The sequence below is a fragment of the Alligator sinensis genome, unplaced genomic scaffold (assembly GCF_000455745.1).
Source record: "Alligator sinensis unplaced genomic scaffold, ASM45574v1 scaffold755_2, whole genome shotgun sequence".
NCBI classification, from domain to species: Eukaryota; Metazoa; Chordata; order Crocodylia; family Alligatoridae; genus Alligator; species Alligator sinensis.
In genome coordinates this window covers 3,981,259-4,002,459 of record NW_005841883.1, presented here as the reverse complement: position 1 = coordinate 4,002,459, position 21,201 = coordinate 3,981,259, and the positions used below count along the sequence as shown (strand labels likewise).

General features: G+C 39.7%; 1 protein-coding gene across 3 annotated transcripts in view; it reads left to right on the top strand.

Moving 5' to 3' along the window:
• MRVI1 (murine retrovirus integration site 1 homolog) overlaps positions 1-21,201 on the top strand; it is a 238,680-nt gene that overhangs the window by 120,203 nt on the left and 97,276 nt on the right. For all 3 annotated transcript variants that reach the window (XM_006017678.3, XM_025196720.1, XM_025196721.1), the window contains 2 exons: positions 4,557-4,677; positions 10,337-10,490. In XM_006017678.3, the coding sequence (XP_006017740.2) occupies positions 4,557-4,677; positions 10,337-10,490 (275 nt within the window). The remainder of the gene's footprint in view (positions 1-4,556; positions 4,678-10,336; positions 10,491-21,201) is intronic.

Genomic DNA, 21,201 nt, shown 5'->3' with positions numbered 1-21,201 from the left:
GGGGGGGGGGGGGGGGGGGGGGGAGTAATGCTGATGATGGGACTCCACCCTTGCTCCAGGCAGCTAAAGCTGTGGGTGAGCTGGTGCCAGGGCTAGAAAGTCTTTTTTTTTTTTTTTTACTTCATTCTGCTTCATTTTGCTTTCCAAAAACAAGGTGAGTGTCTTATTCAGGGGCATGTGGTATGTGAATAAATAAGCCAGTTATAAGTGCTTTAGTTGAAGGGAGCTTTAGATCTTATAAATAAGCTGTCAGTAAGGCCGAGTGAGGAACGGTCAAACAGTTGTATTTTCATGGTCATCAAATAATAATCCCAAATTCTGTATGTTCAGCATGGAGTACTGGAACTTTTGGAAACTGTGTGGTGTATCATTCACTGATACTGTAACTGCTAAGTAAGAATGCCAGTGAAAGAGGAGTTTGTGTGTATTTGAAGACTGTATATGGCCTTCATGAATATGTTCTGTGAGTTGTACATATCCCATTCTAGTGCTGAACGTCTAAGGACAGTTTGGAATTTCTTGCATTTAGTGTACTGCACTAAATGTTTCTTCTGACAGTAAAGGGATGGATTTACATGAATATTAAAAACCATGCACACTCATGAGAAGCCTTTGGCATTTCCCATTGAATTTGATTTTTTTTAAGTCTTTGACATTTCCTGTTTAATGGATCGAGCATGGTGTTTGTCAGTAAAATGGTAACATCAAGTATCCCAGTCTATACAGGGCTGACATGTAATAATAACAGACAGGTGAATAATTTCAAAAGATTTCTTGGGAAATCTACCATTGTGCTTCTTGATATTCCCAGGTCTTGGAATGGGTTCCACAGTTGCATTATATGATACTGAAACTAAGGAAGCAAGAGGAAAATACCATGCAGAAGAAAAGTACTTTTTTATTGAAAGGAAAAATAATAAGCTGTAGTTTGAATTTTTCCTTCTTAAACCACAAAGGGACACATCCTTTGTTGCTAAATATCATCATTGCTCTATTTGAATTGTGGAGCCATGTCAACATACACTAACTAAGGGTATGCCATAGTGAATTGATTACTGATGAGAAGGAAAAACAAAGACAATTCTCAGTAGCATAACTTGTGGGGGCGGGGGTCAACTAGAACAGTAACCCTAAGTACTGCCTTTGGATGGGGGTAACTACTGAAATAGCTGCTGGCTGCCACAGCTAGCAGCTGGCCCCACCACTGCCACTGCCAGCACAGCAGCCAGTGTTGCCTTGTGCACCCAAGCAGTCCATGGCAGAACTTCCCTGTTACACCTCCCTTTTTGTCAACTCTGACATTTACTTGATAAGCAGTAAGACAAGATGTCCTTCATCCTTCCAAAACAGATTGTAGCTGAACCATTGTGTTAAATTAACTTTGCATTTAGAGACCGCATGTTTTGTAACTAATGTTTTGCATTTTGTTGTTTATGGAGACTTTTCTAATGATCAATAAAATATGTATGGAAATTTACAATGTGTCCAACATTTACCTGCCAGCTTACGACTCAAAGGTTGAAAAAATATTTTGTACAATTGAAAGTTTTTCACATGTAGGCTGGATGCTGTACTGTCATCTTTGTATACTTATCTTGTGAGCATCTGCTTAGGAAATAAAAGAACATGCTACTTTGACAACCCAGAAAGTGCTATAAAAAGCCTGTTGCTATGTTTAAATGCCTACACTCAGTTACTATGGCAATAAAATTCTCAATGTGATGTAAGAATTGACACAGCTCATTGCCAACCCTTTCTGGGACAGGAAACTTCTTGGGCTGAGAAAATGAAGTATTAGGAAAATGCTCCCTTGTAGTTTCAGATGCCCCTGTTCCATTTTAGTGTAAGCAAAAGACCATCTAAACATGTGGATCCTGTAGAAAAAACATACAGGGGAGGGAAAGAAATGCAGTATTCTTCCTTTTCCTGATTTTGTCAAATTCCCTTTTCAGGATTGGAGGTCTCAACCATTCTGTCATTTTCTCAAACCCATGAGGCAAAGCTGCATAAGTCATTGTATACAGTCTACTATAAGTTACCTGTCTACCTCATGAAACACAGTAGAAGCCAAATGCAGGCAGCTACTGGAATCATTCTAAAGCCTAGCTCTGTGCCCACCAACTGCACAACCTGGCATGTATCACCTTCTGTTGACTTTCTGTTACTGGCTGACGAAGCTCCGTCAGCAAAGAGTATTTCAAAATATAGTCCTAAATGAAAGGCCAGATTAACCCTTTAGTGGGCCCTGGGCAAACAAACTTTTGGGCCCTGAGCTGGTCAAGACTCCTCCTCCCCATCCTGTCACTGCTGCCCACGGGGAGCAGGGCTCAGAGCCACTGCTAGGAAGCAGCTGCTGTGGTGGCAAGTCTGGCAGAGGGGAAGGGAAAGAAAGGGAGGTGGATGGGGCCATTTGCCCCACTGCCAAGGAGGGAAGGACCAGGGCACCCTGCAGCTCAGGGCTCTAGGTATGTGCCTAGTTTGCCTATGCGTTAATCCAGTCCTGCCTAGATGATATTGCAATGTGTGCAGTTTAGTTTGAATATGGTATCTATAGTCTGTAGCACCCAGTAGCAATAGAAGATGTAGAGAAATACAATTAATATTTTTTAATGAAGTACGATTGAGAGGTATGGTAATAAGAATGTAATGGTTGCCAATCTGTGTTCTTAAATTGTCAAATACTGAACAATAATATTTTTGTTTCAGGTTTGTTTTCTTGTTCTAATTTGGTTCCAAATGTCCTTGAGGGTCATATAGTTTATGGACAAACATACATCCCTTAGTATCTAGGTGTATCAGTAACATTTCTATATATGTGCATTTGGAGAACTTTTAACAAAATATGAACACAGAATACTGTGTATGGGCTTCCTTCAAATGGGAGTTGCTATACTACATAGATAAACAACAGATACACACATGCATCATCTATTACTTATTTCTGTAAGTTAAAGATATTTGTTATTTAAAGCATCGAGTCCCTTGTACTGTTAACTTTCAGCCTCTCTAGGATATGGTAGATGTTATTTTATGGTCATTAAGAAAATAACTTCAAATTACATTTCCAGTAATATGACCCAAGTTACAGGGATGTGAGAAGATGATTTATTTTCTTTACCCTTTACATAGATTTCTTGTTTACTTTTCTTCCAAACCTGCATTTCTTTTATTCTTTTGGAAAGTCTGGTAACATTATTTACTTTGATTGATTGATTGATTGATTGATTGATTGATTGATATTCTGCCCTTGCCAACAGTAAGAGCACAAAATAACCTATAAAGCAGAAGTATAAATGGGAAAACAAAACAGCTTAATAAAACATTTCTTCTTCCCTATTTTTTCCTCTGGAGTAGAGAGACATTAATTGTATTCGTTTCCCCACTCTCTATTTGTATATTAGGCTTTAACTTGCTCTCTGGAAATGTGAGGGAAACACATGAATCATGGAAGTTTCCCACTAATAACTTTCCAGTGAGTTCTCACTAAATTCTAATACTTGTTGATACTATATTATGCTGGTTTTCTAAAGAGCAGGGCAGAACAGTACTGATGGTATCCTAAACACTTATCTGTTTCATAGATTTTTCCATTAAAGCTAGAAAGCCATTTTTAAGCCAGCCAGCCATTTTTAGCTTGCTATAGTAGTTGTTACTGGGAATGGGTTGCAGACTTTGCCCACTCTTGTCAAGATGCATGTCAGTCAGGCTCATGGGAATGTCATTGGGGGCAGGTTCTTCCCAGGCTGACTAAATGTCAGCCAGCAGGGGTGGAATTTTAAAGGGGCAGAAGGCCTAACTTAGATGACCGTTATTTTGAGGCTCATCTAGAAAGAATAAAATAAATGAAAGTGATGCTCCCAGCCATTAACAAACAGTATTTGGGGATGAGGAAGCCCATAACTAAAAATATGGCTGTTTTCCAGGTTATATGCATGAATTTCTCCCTACCTGGTCTCCTTTACTATTTGTGCCAAAGAAAAGAGGAGCCCTGCTGCTATAGAAATTCCCCTGGGCTCCACATGAAGGTTGAAGAGAGAGCTCAGTACAAAGAACTAGGAGCTGCAGAGCTGACAGGAAGAGCAGACTGCTCATTTGTATTTTATCGCCTAGACTTTCCTACAGTTCCCTGTGGTACTATTTTGTTGTTCCTTACAGATCTACAGAATACGTGTTCATTTTTCGAAGCAAGATAATTCAGTTATCACAGAGCCAGTAAAGGGGCTTGTGGAGTTCACAGCACATAAATATTATTTTTCTATTATTATTTATCCCTGTGGTAGAGGACCCCTGGCCTTTTACAACTACTTAATTCCTATGTAGCTGACTTTAGTGGCACTTGTGGATTTCTGTGCACCTGTAGGATGAGGTGCACAGAAATAGTTAAAAATGGTATGGTAAGATGTTTTTCCTTTTAAAATAAGTAAAATATTGTATTTTAATGAGATTGTGATAGCTATTTTTTTCTTCTTGTTCTGAGTTCTGTCAAATTCAGCTAACCAAAAAAAGTTCAGGTTTACTACGTAACACATTAAACTGGTGTCTTTTCTTTTCAACAGGAGGGTCGTGTTTGCAGTGCTCCATCAAGAAGCTCATCACCAATTCATTTTCCCTTTCTCACCAGCTGTTCTGGATGCTACCTTGATCATGACCATGCCAGGCTTCACTCTCCATTGATAGGTAATGGAAATATTTTTATCATTTTTAATGATATTTTCAATCTTTTTCTTAACTGGCAAGATTGGGCTAAAGCAATTCTTGGAGTTTCTTCTGACAGCCCTTAAGCAGATGTGTAATACTCCCAGCCATGTTAGTTGGAGTTATGTGGACATAAGGAATACTTTGCACTGACAAAGATCCCCTTTTTTTCAAGTTTTCTTAAGTATGGGGGCCATTCATTAGCAGTTATGAAATCACTTCTTTAGAATTTTTTTTACCTTATTTTTAGTAAACTATTTATAAGAAAGGCAAATGTATTATTAAGGTTACAAATTAGATATTGTTATGGAATGTTATTAATAAAAACAAATTTAGATCCAATTACTTATCTCACATGCAATCTTATGTCTTCTGTGGCAACTATTGATAGTAACATATGTGTATTCAAGTACAAAATTTGGCTTGGATATTGTCAGAAGTTAATTAATTTTAAAAATCTTTTTGGTCTAAGGCCAGGTATTGCCCTTACCTCTCCAAAGACAATTTCCATTGTTTCCATTGAAGTCCATAGTTGTTTGTGCATTTCTGAAGATATAATTTCTGTTTCAAAATCAGGGGGTGCTTATACATGTGCTCCGGGAGTTGTGGGGAGGTCTTTAATTCAACGAGCTTCAGTTAAAGCCATTTTTCAATGCAGGGGTGCTGATGCACATGATGTTTGAGTTTGCTGGAGTTCAGTAATTACCACGCTCCAGCGAACTCAGTCGATTAATCGTGTCTGCTCCAATGTGCTCTAATTACAGCATGTCAGAGCAGCCTCGCTGCATCTGTATCGGTGTCCAAGTGTATGATTCTGCATTCCATGTGCACTGTAAAATCCTATTGATTTGTGGTTGGACTCCCATTGAGTTTGGGTGCATAACAAATGTGACATTGGACTGAGAATTTGCTGAAGGGTAGCCAATTGCTGTCATTCTAGTATCACAAAACAGTAATTGTATGTTTGGTAATCATAGCCTCTCCTGAGGCCAGGCCTCACTAAATAAGTGGCTGAAAATGGCCTGGCTTGCAAGATGGTAGCTTTGACCTTACTTGCTTTTAGTAATGACTTAAAACAAGTAAATATTTTGCATTGATAAGAGAGAATTTAAAAATGTTAGTAAATGTTTATTTTCTTAAAAAAAAAAAAAAAAAAAAAAAAAGATTACATCTTATTACTAAAGTTTTTGCCTATTCTCAGAATCTTTAATGGGTCAGTTATTTTAAACCCTCCCAAAGCCATTGTAGAATGTAGCGCAGTGGAAAAGAAGCCAAACTTCTTGAACATGTCAGAGTTGAACTGTTTACTCCTAGCCTTTCTGAAACACACAACTCCAGTGCTTTCTGCTGAATTCGTGCTGAGAAACAGTAGCATAAATACCGCAATCTTGATATTATTGCACAGACCTTAACCAAGACAATTCAACAATTTGTGACACTCAAGTATAGCATCCTCCCCAAATACAGATCTTCTATTCATTGCCTAAAGTATGTTGAACCCTTGTGGGCCAACTGTGCCCTCAGGTGTACTCATGTAGTCCCACTAAAGTTGGTGGGTGTGTGTGTCTGTGTCCCACTGCACTGACTAGAAACTGTATTGAGGCCTGGGTTGAATCTGGCTTGGTGAGGTTACAAGAATCTAAATGAGGAGTGAAATTGGCCCTTTGATGTCATTCTGAAAAGACTTATTCAACTATAAGGTGCCTCCCTGCTGCAAAAATAAGGAAGGAAATGTAGTTCTTTACATCCCAGCCAATTAAGCAAAGGTGTGTTCTATTATTAAATATTCATGGGGCTGTACAGCAGTTTTGGTTGTCAGTTGTAATACTTAACTGCTACTTGCTTTTTGGCTTCTGTTAACAAACGTGTTGCCATGCACACCTAGAAGAGAGAACACTATTCCATTGTCACTTATAATAGAAGGTTATGGCACTATGATTTAGAAATGCAAAACTGACTTGATATGAAAAGAATTTTAGTGTCCCAATTTATTGCCTACCAATCCCAAATACTGTTGTTGTCTCCGAATCAAAATGAAACTATTTGTCTTTGAATTAATTGACTATAAGGAGTTCAGAGGAAATTTCATCACCAGAATTAACTTTTAAATTTAAAATATTTCCTTTAATAAAAAGAAGATAATAGTACATTCAGTAAGTAACTCTGTTCTTTTCAAATAGTAAAATATTCTCCTCCATTTAGGAGAAAAACAACAGAAAACACAGTGCTGGTTTTAAAAAAACAAGTAGAAATGAATTTGTATGTTGCCATTAAATGCCATGGAAATTAAAATAAACATTGTTCTAACTAAAAAACATGTTTTTTTATAAAGTTTGTGTTGGAAAAAACATGTGGCTTAGATACGAGTTCTACATAATTTATGATGTCTTTATTGCACAGAGATCAAGCTACTTACAATCTGTGTAATTTGATAGGATAAACTTACATAAATATACACTATATAATTTATTATTTAAGCCAGTATTCTTACTTTCGTTACTTCTCATGCCCCTTTTTGTTAAATGGCTGTTTTCCCCTATGATTTCATATTTTGGATAGTAAGAAAAGTAAACCTTTGTCAGTGCACACTATAACCTCTCCAGCAGTCTAAGATACATTATAGAGTTCATCATTTTTCCTTTTATTTTTTTTTACTCCATTTGTATTCTCCCCCTTTCCTTCTGCTTCCAAATTCCTTCTTGTTGCATACCATCTGGATGTTTGCCCTATACCCCCAAGGGTATGTATTGTGTATCACCTTTGAGATGCACTGATTTAAACATTGCTTGGTCAATATTGTTTAGTCAGAATCAGCCAAGGGTTTGTTACTTATTATAGAACACCTCAAATGCAGTGGTGTAACTAGGGCAGGTCAACTATTCCAGCCTCTGATTTCTGGAGGAGGAGCATAAAAAAATTGGCTGCCATTGGCAGCCATGCAGTGTTGCTGGCAGTGCAACAGCAACCAGAGGTCACCACTGTCCCCATGCCCTGGGCACCCAACCACATCACTACATCAGTGCTCAAAGGTTTTCCCAGCAAATTATTAGAACACTTTATTGGCTGAGCATTAACTAGTCACTTCAATCATTCTTGATGGAGAAAGAAAAATGTCTCAAAAAGAAAAGAGCTTATTAAGACTAAAGCTGTCTAGTGGCTAGGTAGAGGAGTAGGGTATAGACACGGGCAGATCTACGACTTTGAAAAAGGGGGTACAGATGATGTGGTGCATCATCCCATATAATGCAACACACATTTTTCTCAGATTTAAAAAAAAATGACATGCTTTACTAATATACTAGGAGCAAGAGACAAATGTAACTTTATTGGAATGTGTGTTAACTTGCTATTATGTATCAAATCACAACAAACTAGGCAAAATAATCAAGAGATGTTATTTTATTAATCCTGTAGTCATTACAGTTAAATGTCCATCCCTTTTTCAGGTTCATAAAACAATAGAGCCTTCTTGAGCTTCTCGGCAGTGTGTCCAGTGCTTCACTGAAAGTTATTTCCACATCTGAGTTGCTCTTCACCTGAGTTAATGTTTTTAGCTAGACTTAAAAACAGTCTGCAACAATTTTAAATAAGACTTACATTGCTAACAGCAGAATTACAGGAGAAAGGTTGGATTGATTAATAGAATATCAAGATCATTAAAAAGGAGAGGGTTGTTAACAGCCATGGAATGAAATGTTTAGGAAGAATCAGGTAGATTATATTGAACCATAAAGTCAATTGGGTTGCTCATTACTGCCTGACTAGAAATACTGTTGCTGCTACCAGGCAGCTGGTTTTAAACTTTGGGTGGACCAAGAATCACAGAAGGGTGCAGCTGCACCACTACACCCTCCCTCCCCACTCCCCTGCCGATCTGCCCCTGGGTATGAGATCTGCTTTCTGTTTCCATTTCCCCCTCCTTGGTACTAATGTCATTGAACAACTAAAAGCAAGTCATTTTATGCCTACTTTTGTATTCAAATGCTTCTGCTAATTTGGGGTGACTCATTTTTGGTCATTCAACTCAGTTCACTAAGAGGTTTCATTTTTCAAAAGTTCTAAGAGAGCACTCAATTTCCAGTTACTTTATTTACATACTGTCTCAAAATCAGGGTTTAGGTGCCTTACATTTCTAAAATTAGTAAACTGCTTGAAAATGTAGGCCTTCATCTTTGTGCCCCATTTTCCCATCTGAAAACAGGGATAAAATGTAATATAGGTGTTTTAAGTTGTATTTAATTAATACTTGTGAGTGTGTTAAGCTCTATTGTTGACATATGCAATAGAAATTCTAACATTATTAATGTTTTGAAGCCCACCTCAGTTTTAATTCAGTTCACATTTGCACAGTTATTTAGTGCAAATATTTACTGATCTTGGTGAAAGTTTTACACTGAGTAAGTTTTTATAATCTTGCTCGTTATTATTATTAGCTAAAAGCTGCTAAGTAGATAAGAAATTAATAGTATATGATAAATATCGTAATTTTGTTCTAAGTGACTTGCAAAGGAAAAAATGTAGGTTTTTTCCCTTGACTTTCTTTTACTGAGAAAACACTGGGAATGTCAAGCATGATGTTTCTTGGTTTTGCTAAAGGTGAGAATTTCTTAGAGTGATATCTTTTATTGGACCAACAGTATCATTGGCATAGAGTTAGACAAGCCTCGAATGTAAGACATCCTTCAGGTTTGAAGAATAAAAGCCAGCATAGCACAGTAAATACGTAATTGGAAGAGAGAGAAGAGAGATTCACAGGGGTAGTAGATAAACAATTAGCAGAGGTACTGATTAAGATGAAGACCTGTCAAAAGGGAGGAGGTTCATTTGTTTGTAACATTTGAGAAGAGGTATCATGAGAATTAGAAGCTTAATCCAACCTTAAAGAAAAGGTTGAGAGAGGCTGCATCTTTTAACAGAACAGCTTTTCTACCACTAGTTTTTGTTTTCAGGTGCTTGAGATAAGTAGGCAATAACAAATACAAACCAAAACTAAGAATTTAACTGATTCTAGATAAAAGGCATTTCCTTTGTCAGTTAAGCAGCTTTCACGTGGCAGGAGTCCCCTGTGGACAATATCTCAAGTGTCATAATGATATCAGTTCTTCTCTTAACTACAATGCATCTTATCTATGCACAGTTTTAGCACCTATTTAACCAAACTGGTAGAATAGATTAGGAACTGCTGACATAGACTGTCAGTGGTACATGTTAACAAATTTATTATAGTTACCTTATATGACAAAAATTAGCTGGTGCTACTTAAGGTTGAACTGAAAAATTTGCTGGTGGTACTTAAGGTTGTATCATTTTAAATCGGTGTTGCACAATGTGTCAGAGTCTGGGAACCACTGGTCTATGTAAATCAGTGCTTACCCCCTAATGTGGATGTAGTTATACCAATAAACATGTGTTCTGGTAAGTTTAGTTTTCAGGGGAACAGGGTAGGCAAGAATCTTTTTCACTTTGGGAATTTAAGGTTACTATATCAAACTTTATTTTGCTTCAACTTTACAAGAAATGTCTATGAATACCCTTTTACTGTTGTGTTAATCTTGATTTTACAAATTTTGGAGAATGACATAAAATATAATCTTTATTTTCAAAGGTTTTTTTATGTTAAAACACTCTGTTTGAATCACAGAAGCTTTGAATTTAGAATACACTTGGACTCAAGAAAGATGCCGACAGACAGTTCATAACATATTCTTCCGGGGTCAGAGACAAGGATCAGAAGACAATGTTTTAAATAAGAAAAGGCATGCCTATAAAACAGAAAATGGAAATAATCATACAAGGTAGAGTGAACGTATTTTTATTGTCATTTATGATAGTCCTATTAATGATTTATAAAGTCAAAATTTGAACTTATAGTAAAGTTTAATTAGGTGAGACTGTTCACAAAACCATTTGATGTTAAAACGTAAAAAGAAAAAATCTGTCCTTAGAGTATTATTGAATTAAACAAATAATTCAATGACAGAGCCAAATTCTGTTCTTAGGTGGTTACTTGTAACTCCAGCATACAAGTAAAGCTTATGGGCCAAGTCCTGAGCAGCCTTGTGCAAGGGGTCTGCAACCTCTGGCCCATGGGCCAGATCCAGTCTGCAGAACTATTGGATCCAGCCCACAGAGTGGGGGTTTGGGAGCATTTGGTGATAGGAAGCTTTGCCTAGGCAGCACTGCAGTTGGGTGTTTCACTCCATGCTGCACTGGCTGGGCAGCAGAAAGAAGCAGCAGCAGGGAGAAGTTGGGTAGCTGTGGTGGCAGAAGCAACTGGGTCATTCTGGCTCTCTGGTCTTGTTCAGTGCTTAACATCTCAGTAGAAATGCTACATGACAGACAGCAGGGGCAGAATGTGGTTTTAAGCAGTACATTTTTACATCACTCTAATTCCACATTGGCAGCTTGTGTCCATTATGCCATTTCTCACTGTGGTAAATGCCGTATTCCCTCAGATTTTGGATATGAGGATGCTTTGCATCTGCCCTCCTGTACTTCCATTACTCTTTCTCAGAGCATGGCACTACAACTTGAGTTCATTCCATTTTTCCAGGAACAGCTCCCTAAGAGTAAAGCAATTTGACATCTGTGGGAGAGATTGTGCGGAAATGTAAGGTGGTATTATAATATAAATGCCAAGTAGTTGTTAAATACTTGGGTAATGATTTGCATTCTTAGAACAATCTAATTTTTCACTTAAATTGTTATGCAGAAAAGAACACATAGTGGTTGTTTGTCAGTGAACTATCACACCTTGTTTCCTAAAATCACTGCAGCCTAATAACCTACACCAATTTCAGGTTTTTAAAACTGAAGCAGCCAAATGTTGAACTCAGTACTCGAGTTCTTATTGATAGTCAGTGTCATAGGTCTTATTGATGTCAGTGATGGAGGACATGTGAAAAGGTAGGCAAAAGCCACTAGTCATTTTAAGGCCTGTAATATTTGGTTGATGAACTTGTCATGCCTTCAAACAACCCCAACAGTTCAGAGGTTAGATATTTAACATTATTTGCGCAATGATCTGTGAAAGCACTGCTTCATGCTGTCTTCTAGAAGGAGACACTCCTGGATTAGGTGTGCAATTACAATTATTTATATAATTACATATAAATACCTAAATAGCAGAATTATCCTCTCCATAGGGTAAAGCAGTTTACACTCTGATCTCCAGTATTCACAAGATTTGATATCTAGGGACTTTTAACTGTTTCATCCTTTGTAGTGGGAAGGTGGAATATGACCAGTAAATTACCTTGGTCAGAGAACATAGAATATTCAATATATCTTTGCAAAACCTTTCCATGTTCTATAATGAAATCTTCTGAATTCTACATTATGAAATGAAAAAGAAGACTAGGGAATCTTAAAACTTCAGTCTATAATCCTGCATAAAATACAGTATCCATGCTGAAAGTGTTCTTCTCCTGTTCAATTAGCTGTGATACTGAATCTATCGATTACAGATGAATTTTTATGGTGACAAATATTATCAGCTCTGTCTTCAGGTAATTGAGCAATCTCATTGTCACATTGGTATAATTTTTCTTCCACACTCTCTTGAATGGCTACATGGGGCAAACTCTAACATGGTTTGGGGAGTTAGACTAATTTCATACTCTCATCTACTTGACTCTAAATGATCTTTGATTTTAGAATTTGATTAGGCTCAGGAAGCAAAGAACATTCATGTTGGAGACCAGTAACTTCACTGTTTGATCATTTTCTGGGTTCTGGACTAAGATCCATGTCTGATGGGCTAATGAATAACATATGTTAGTGGGCTGAAGTATATATGAGATCTAGAATAGTAGCTTTTACCAACTAACCCGGGAATGCTGATTTTCGTTTATAATATAATGACAATGTGAATTCTAGGGGAGAAGAGTCAGTGAGAAGTGTAAGTTGATATTAGAGTATCTTAACCAGCCTAATTGTACCATTGATATTAGAAAACAGTGCCTGTAGTGGGAGTGGTTTAAGTGATTCATCATCATGTAGGCTGTAGAGATTTTTGTGTGGGCAAGGTTGTGCAGCTGTGTGTATGATGTAAGAAGTCAGGGATGCAAAAATTGGAGGACCAAATAAAATGAAGAAAGGAAAAAGAGAAAGAAAATAGACTGAGGCATGTGCAAGCACATACACTTGCAGCAGCTCAAATAGAAGTGGTGCAAATTTGAGTCGGGGCTTTTTGCCTCTGTGCACGGGCCTGGACATGTACTCTGGTGTGGGGCAAATTGTGCCACTTGGGGCAAAATAACCCTGCCTGGCTCCTCCCAGATCTGCAGCCAGGGGGAGCTAGAGCCTGGGGCCAGCACCTGTGCGGTCCCCAGCAATATAAAAAGCTGCCCTGTCCTGGCCCCATCAGTACAAAAAGCTGCCCTGTCAAGTAGCTCAAGGCTACTCACTCTCAGGAGCTTCTGGGGTCCAGCCAATTGGCACCTGGGGACACTACACCTTTTGCCAGCTGGACTGCTGCAGCAGCCCTAACTGAGAGTTCCCTGCACCCTCTACCCACTGCAGCAGTCTGGTAGTGGGGGCTGCTGCCCGGCTGTGACCTGCTGTGCACCTGCCAGACCTGGATGGGGACTGTAGAGCCAGTGGATGCCTGGGTGGGGGCAGAGCCAGTAGAGGCATCTGCCCCTCTGAGCCAGCTGCCAGTGGGCTATGGCTGCATATTTGGCCTTTGTGTGGCACTACTGCCAGGTGTGCCCCCTGCCTGGCCATCTGGACAGCTATTACCCAGAAGATGTTTCCAGTGTGGTGGCCTGCTTTGAACTGTCAAGGCATGTCCTCCTGGCTGCAATTGGCCAGGAGGTCAGCCACCTCCAGCTGGGTCCAAGGTGCCAGCTCTGAAAAGGCTCCTCTGCCTGGGTCCTGCCACTTGCCTTCCTAGCAGGAATTCTGGTGTTTCCTAATTGAAAACTGAAAAATCCCTGATAAAAGAATCCCTAAATCACTCTGTAAAATACCCCAAGTCCATGTTCCTCCACAATTAAAACAAAAGACCACTATATAGAGAGAGAGAGAAAGAGAGAGTGACAGAGCGACATCAATCAGTTGGGCAATGTTTTATTGATATATCTACGGTGTTAAAGCAGTTTGGAAGCCTACCAGTGCCTCTATCATCATAATAACATGAATTCTAAATAGCTATATTTTTTGCTATTTGCCTTTGGTTTTCTTACCATAGAGCAGTTAGAGCTTCCTGTGACCCCTTCATTAACCAGGATGTGGGGACAGGTGCCCCTGCAGCCACAGGTCCTGCTAGCAGGTCTCATTCTGTCTGGTAGCTGGGCATGCAAGGTATGTCCTGGGGGGATATGGGGTTTGCAGAAGGGCAGTTGGAAGCAGGGTGGGAGGATGTGTGTGCCTGTGGGGTGTGTGGGTAGGTGTGGGGTGACCATGGGGGGGCTGTTCAGAAGGGATGGGTCCCCTGCCCCCTGCAGGGTGCAGCCCCCCTGCACAGCTCATGGACTGCCCCCCACAGGGCTACAGCCCCCCCAATAGGGGCCACATGGCCCCCCAGCGGCTACCCCCCTGCTGTGCCAACATGCCCAACCCCTGCTTGCTCCCCCAGCTCCCCAGATTGCTTCCCCACCCAGCCCCATTCCCTGGTGGATCCTGAAGCTCCCTCAGACCCCCCAGTGCCTGGCATGCCCAGCCTCAGCATGGTCCCCTTCCCTCCTCCTCCAGCTCCTCCACCCTCTGCTTACCAGCAGGAGCCCAAGTCCAGCTCCCCACAGCTGGTACTCTGCTTGCCCTGCACAGCATGTTTCAGCACCAGGGTGAGGGCCAGCCATAGAGACACTCTGGATGGCTACCAGACTGTCTCTGTGGAGGACCAAGCCTCCGGTTGCCTCAGGGCACGGTTCGGGACTGTGCCCTGCCCCGCTTTTTTCCCCCACAGTTTTTTTTTAACCCCTGGATATCCAGGGATCTAATTTTGCCCCCGCTCTGCAAATTTGCAGCACGGGGAATATTTTTTTGTTCCCACACGTGCCTCCTGCAGCATCTCAAAGGACTTTGAGATGCTGCAAGATGCACATGCACGCTCGTGTGGATGCGCTCAATGAGTTGACAGCCATCCACACACAGGCCAGATCAAGTCTGTTGGCAGGCCAGATATGACCCATGGGCTGTATTTTGCCCACTCTGGTCTGTGTCACTTACAATTGTGTGGGATAAAAAGGAGCTTATTTAATCACATATTGAGTAGGGGACTGAGAAGGAGAAGAATAACTAGGCTTGCCTTTACCCTTAGAGATGGGCAACATGTTTCAGGATTTTACTGGAACTCTGAGGCAAGAATTAGAAATCTAAACAGTTGTACCAGATAGGGAATATAAATTATTGCTGCCCTAAACATTGTTTTGCCCTATTTACACAGAAGAAAAGGGCAGCGGGAAAGGAAGAGATAAAGAGCCAAGAGCTGTGCTGCTAGTGATGCACTGAATGTGCACAGTGGATGGATCAAAATGAATAGAAACTGGTTATCTGGTTTTGGTACATCCTGGTTGTTTGTGAAAACTTTTTCAGCTGTGTCTTATTACACAGCTTTGATGTGGCCCATCCTTATTACAAGATGAACTTTTCTCTCCTTGCATGCCAATTGACAGTCAGTGGAGAAGATTTGACCCTATGAAATTGGCAATGACATTTCTCATCTGTAATATTCCTAATTGAATCAATGCCAGAATAAGCAATACAGTATCATGAGATAATGTAGAAATATTGTGATTCTGTTATGTGAAACTGTCATTTAAAAATTGGGAGAAAGCTTTATATAAATGTGTAATGAAAAAGAAATTCATATGAAAGGGGTTTCTTTTAAAAAGCAAAATAGCAGAGAAAGATCCAAGGCCAATGTCGAGTTCTGAGTAAGGTAGATAGAAGGAATAATGTCCTGTCTTTTTCATTCTTTCTTTGTTTCTATTACGTGCTTTTTTCTAAGAATGTTTTTGGAAGGGGAGGAGGAGGCAAGGTTCTTTGCTGCCCCAGAGTCTAACATTTTTCCATGTGTAGATGTTTGGGTTTTTTATGATTGTGTTACCCTGGATGCCATTCAGAGAGATTCTTAACATACAGTACTGTTTAATAGTAACACCACTGTGGAATTTGTGCTTATCTGTTTATTTTACATTGTTAGATATTGTGTATTTGAGTGGCTGTGTATTGTTGCTTAACATTTGTGTATGAGTCAAGCAGAAAAACTTTAGTTTAAATCAGTGATTTTCACCCACAGTGCCATGGCACCCTGTTAAGATTCTTCTAATGGTGCCATGGGTGTCATGTAATATTTATATTGTTAGGTATGCAAACACCTACACATGATTCACAAAATAAACCTAGAGATTTCAAATAGGAAAGCACCAAGGGGTGCTTTACATCTAACGGGATAACTTGAGTCTAAAAAGTTTGAGAACCACTAGTCTAAAAATACAGGATTTTAATGAGTGTTAAGAGAAGACGCAAGCTGTAATATTCCCTTTTGTTTCACTCCATAGCTTCACTTGGTAGCTAAGCTACTGAATTTCTTGCATGTGATTTTCTACAAGTTTTATTATGTTAAAAATAATATAATCCTCCCTGTCCCACACAAAATATGGATATTCAGTTACTTGTATATAACCTTAACAAAGATAAACACTAACATACCAAACACAAGAAAACCTGTTAAGACAAGCAGATAGACAAGCAAATCCAAACCTGAACATAATTACAAATACACTTTAATCATTGGTTCCTATATAAATTATGGCACCCCTCATTTGAGAGATTTAAAAGTAGAATGAATAAAATGCAAGCAGAGAGTACATTGGGTTAACTAAAAGATCTCTTCCTTTGGTAAGCCTGCAGTTCATCATTAATTGTATGTTAAAATGAGTGGCCCCCTCCAGACATTAATTTACTGTATTTGCTTGATTATGAGTCCCCCCCCCCAACACACACCCCCTCCCCCCCATTCAACATGAGGAAAATCATTTTATGATCGCATACAACTTACCTGAAACCAGAAAATGCACAAGGAGTGGCAAGGTTAGCGAGGAGGCAGCACAGCCAGGCACCTAGCACGTGGCCAGCCAGCAGAGGGCACCCAGGCTTCCCTCAGTGTGCAGGTTTCCTGGCTGGCCAGCGCATGGTGATGCCAAGCTGCTGCCTGCTAGCATGTGCCAACTTGCTTTGGCACCCTCTGGCTAGAAACCACATCTGTAGCTCAAAATGACCCAGCATTGTCCCCACAGACTGGGATTGAGGAGAAGACCCCCAATCCTGGGCTCCCAGTTTAACCCAGAACTGGGGATCCACTCATTCAACCTGGGCTACATGTGCCCTTTTAAACTAACTGGCACACAGGGAGCCCTGTATGAAAAAACAGCTCCCTGGTGTTGCGCTGCTTGAACACCAAGAAATTTAACTGGACTTGTGAGCAGCCTGGCACTAGGGAGCCAGTTTCCCATGTGGGGTTCCCAGGTGTGTTGGCAAGTTTAAATGGTACAGGGCCAGCCCAGCACCAAGGAGCAACTCCCTGTTTGCCCTTTAAACTGACATGCCACAGATTCAAATTCAAGTAATACAAACCAGCCACAAAGATGTTCCACGTGTTATGAGTAACATTTTTGTGGATGGTTTGCATTTTCATTGCATGATAAATTGCTTGAATATGTGGCATGTTCCAGTTTAGAACATGATTATCATGTTAATCATACAATGAATATAATATTGTGAAGAGGCTGGCGTCTCCTGATTATCTTACTGGCCTTGGTTAGAGAGGGGAGATTATTTCATACATCTCATAGACATTAGGGCTGGAAGGGACCTCATCAGATCACTGGGTCCAGCCCCCTGCCCAAGGGGCAGGAAGTCAACTAGGGTCAAAGGATCCGAGCAAGACAAACATCCAAATGTTTCTTGAAAGTGTCCAGAGTAGGTGCTTGCACTACCTCTGGGGGGAGTTTATTCCAGGCTTTGGGGGCTCAGACAGTAAAGAAGTTTTTCCTTATGTCCAGCCTAAAACTGTCTTGAAGAAGTTTGTGACCGTTGGACCTTCGGGTGCTCTGGTGAACAGGCATTCCCCCAGATCCTGACATACACCCCTTATGTACTTATAGACTGCCACCATGTCACCTTTGAGCAGGGGCGGGCAATTATTTTGGGCAGAGGGCTGCTTACTGAGTTTCAGCAAGCTATCAAGGGCTGCATGACAGGCAGCCCAGAGCAGATAAATGTTAGTTTTCTAAATTTTTAGGGGCCCCGCGGGCCAGATGGAATGGCCTGGAGGGCCGCATCTGGCCCCTGGGCGACATTTTGCCCACCCCTACCCTTGAGCCTGTGCTTCTCCAGGATAAAAAGTCCCATAGCTCGCAGCCTCTCTTCATAAGGCCTGTTCTCTTGCCCTCTGATCATGTGCGTGGCTCTCCTCTGGACTCTTTCAAGCTTCTCCACATCCTTCCTAAATTGTGGAGCCCAAAATTGAATGCAGTACTCCAGCTGCAGCTTCTCCAAGGCCAAGTACAGCAGGAAGATGACATCCTGGGTCTTAAATTAGATTAGGTAGCATTTAATGTAATGGTACTAGTGGCTGACTGGTGGGACTCAGGGGCAAACCAATCCCTGGATTTGGAGTCAAGAAGAACTATTTTCTGCTGGTTAGACATGTAATATAAAATCAGCCTGGTACTTGCTGAACTTACAACCCTGCCAGTGCAGATGGTCAAGGCATTAGTGACACTGTTGTCTCCTCTTCCATTTTTCTATGGCACATGCTAGGGTTTGGTGGTGGTGGTGGTATTTTCCACTATAGATCTAAAGTTTCATAAACTTTGTAACTGTGCTGCCAGGTTTCCCAGAATGAGTGTTCTGGTGGACATTTTTGGACAAACTTTTATTACAAATTCATCTGAGGTCATGGGGGAGGAAAATCGATGACTTGCATGTTCCTTTGTTCTTCTTAAAAACTTTTGTACTTGTTCATAGTAACTAGATGGCAATCCTTCCTTCTTCAGTTTATAAGGATGGCTATTTTCATTTTTATTTTGTTTTTAAGAGGAATGCATCTCTGTTAAAGCTCTTCTTTTCACAAAGAGATACTTCATATACCTATCAGTGACAAAAATTGTTGTTAAAATGTGATATGAATTCCCTAAATAACTTTATCATTAACAAATAGGGTGGTTTTTTGTCTTATGTCAGTGTGGTGAGATTTTATATAAACCTTGTACATTGTTTTTGGATACACTCCTGGATTATCAGAAGCATGAGTCAGTCTGGTTTAGTAGTTCTACTGGGGGGAAATTTTGACAAATCAAACACAGGGCACACTTTTCTACACTAGAATTAAAATATTATGAAGAAGCCAAGCTACTAATTGTCTTATTACTGTTCTCCTAATGTTCTGTTCTTAAATATTCAGGCCTGCTATCCTATTTAAAATGTACATTTTTCATACAGCATGTAAGATTAGCCAATCCCTGCAATTTTATTTTCCTATCTTATTCTGCTAGGATTAGTATTTTCTTCCCAACCTTCCTGGTTCTATTTTTGGAGGCAATCTTTTGGACCTCCCAAGGAGTAGGTTAACAAACCATCTGTTCATAAAGACTTGTTCTTTCACTAGTTGTTATCTGTTCCATGAAAAAGAGTAAGATTCCCTGCTTACACACACTTACCACTTTCCTGCCTTATATAGAATTTTACATCTTCAAGAACAGAATTTTGATGTACAAAATTTAGGCTCCAGAATCCATAGATTGAATATTTACCTAAAAATGGCCTCATTTGAATAAATGCTAAACATGCAAAAATCCAATTGGGGCAGAGGGGGGCGGATGTTAAAAACTGGCACACTTCTGTTTAGGCAGGTACTGACCTAAATGCGTTCTCTGTTTATATTATGTCAATAGTTCTCAGAGTAAGATGTCAGAACTTGGAGTTCCTAGAGCACTCTACACTGAACACTGTCAGCACTACACAGCTGAAGGACTGGGCTGCTGGGTGGGAAGTTTGGGCCATGTGAAGTTCTCTTTCTTCCAAAGGAGTCTGTAAAAAAAAAAAAAACAAAAAAACTTTGAACTGTTCACTATATTAGATAATGGTCATTGTGAGATATTAGTATACCATCCTGGTACTGGGATATCCTGGGTCGGAAATTAGGATGAATGTATCAGATTTCAAGAAGAAAAGTTCTAAAATTCTGGAATTTTTATTTTTGTTTTTTAAAGGAGAGGGGGAAAGAAATTCTGATTGTCTTCACTGTAAAGGCCCTGTTGGAGCCCTGAGAAAAGGGAAAACTCAGAGCTTGCTTTTCCCTTTCTGGCTAACAGTTATATTTTTATTTTTATTTTTTTTTTAACTGTATTTATGTGCTAAATTGGATTAATTAATGACAAATTTAACATACAAAGATACAGCCAATTCCCTAAAATATACATAAAGACAGGTATTTATCTTTCATTAAAAGTGCTTCTTTAACTGAAGTCAATGTCCACAGGAATTTTTTTCTTTTCTTTTCTTCTCTTTCTTTTAGTCTCTGGCAGTTCCTTTGTTTCAGGTGATGTTAAGTGTTTGTGTATATTCATCTCACTATAATAATTCAAACCCTCTTTTTCCTTAGAATGCTGCATAATATAAAGCTCCCTATCTTCCCTTCATCTATGTTTTTAAATTTTAAATGTATTCCAAATTTGTTCAGTTTCCTTCAGTGGTCAAAAAAGTTTCTCAAGCATTCTGGTTTGGAGGCAGGAAAAGATTATTTTTTTTTTAGCAAATTCCAAAAATGTCCACCAAATTACCAAATAAACATCTTTTTTCCTTCAGCCCTTGATAGAACAACTTTTCCATTACTAAAACTTCCCAAACTTTTTTAAACCAGTCAGTGTTTTTAGGGGTGGTACTTCTCTTCCAGGCTTTTTCAATTGTAATTCTTCCAACTACTGGAAGATGACTGTCAATTTCTTATGATTCTTATATGTTGCAGAGTTTTCAGGAAAGTTGAGCAGGAACACTAAAGGGGCTATCTGACAGCTAGTATTCTGTTATTTCCCTCAACATGTCTCCAGCCTTTTTCTAGAACAGTTTGATTGTGGACATGTCCACCATATGTGGTAGAATGCTCCCAACTGACTGCACTCATTTTCCTGTTCCTGAACCATTAATTTGTTAATTTTAGGTAGGGTGAGATACCACTGATGTAGGATTTTTAAATTATTTTATTTTATTATTGAGAGAGTTGGATGTTTGAGAACCACTGCTCCAGATGGTCTCCCATTCTTCAACACTAATTTTTGATCCAATGTCATTAGCCCACTTTGAGCAGAGAGCGATAGTTCGTCATGTTAGTCAGAAGGCAGTATAGGTATGCACCTTTATAGACTAACTAAATAATATACCTTATTTAACTGAATCCAAGACTACTTGAATTTAAGGTGACGCCCATAATTAGATTATAGACATGGAAATTATAACCTAATTACTGGAGGAGAGTTGTTTCAAATTTGTCTTCCCCTC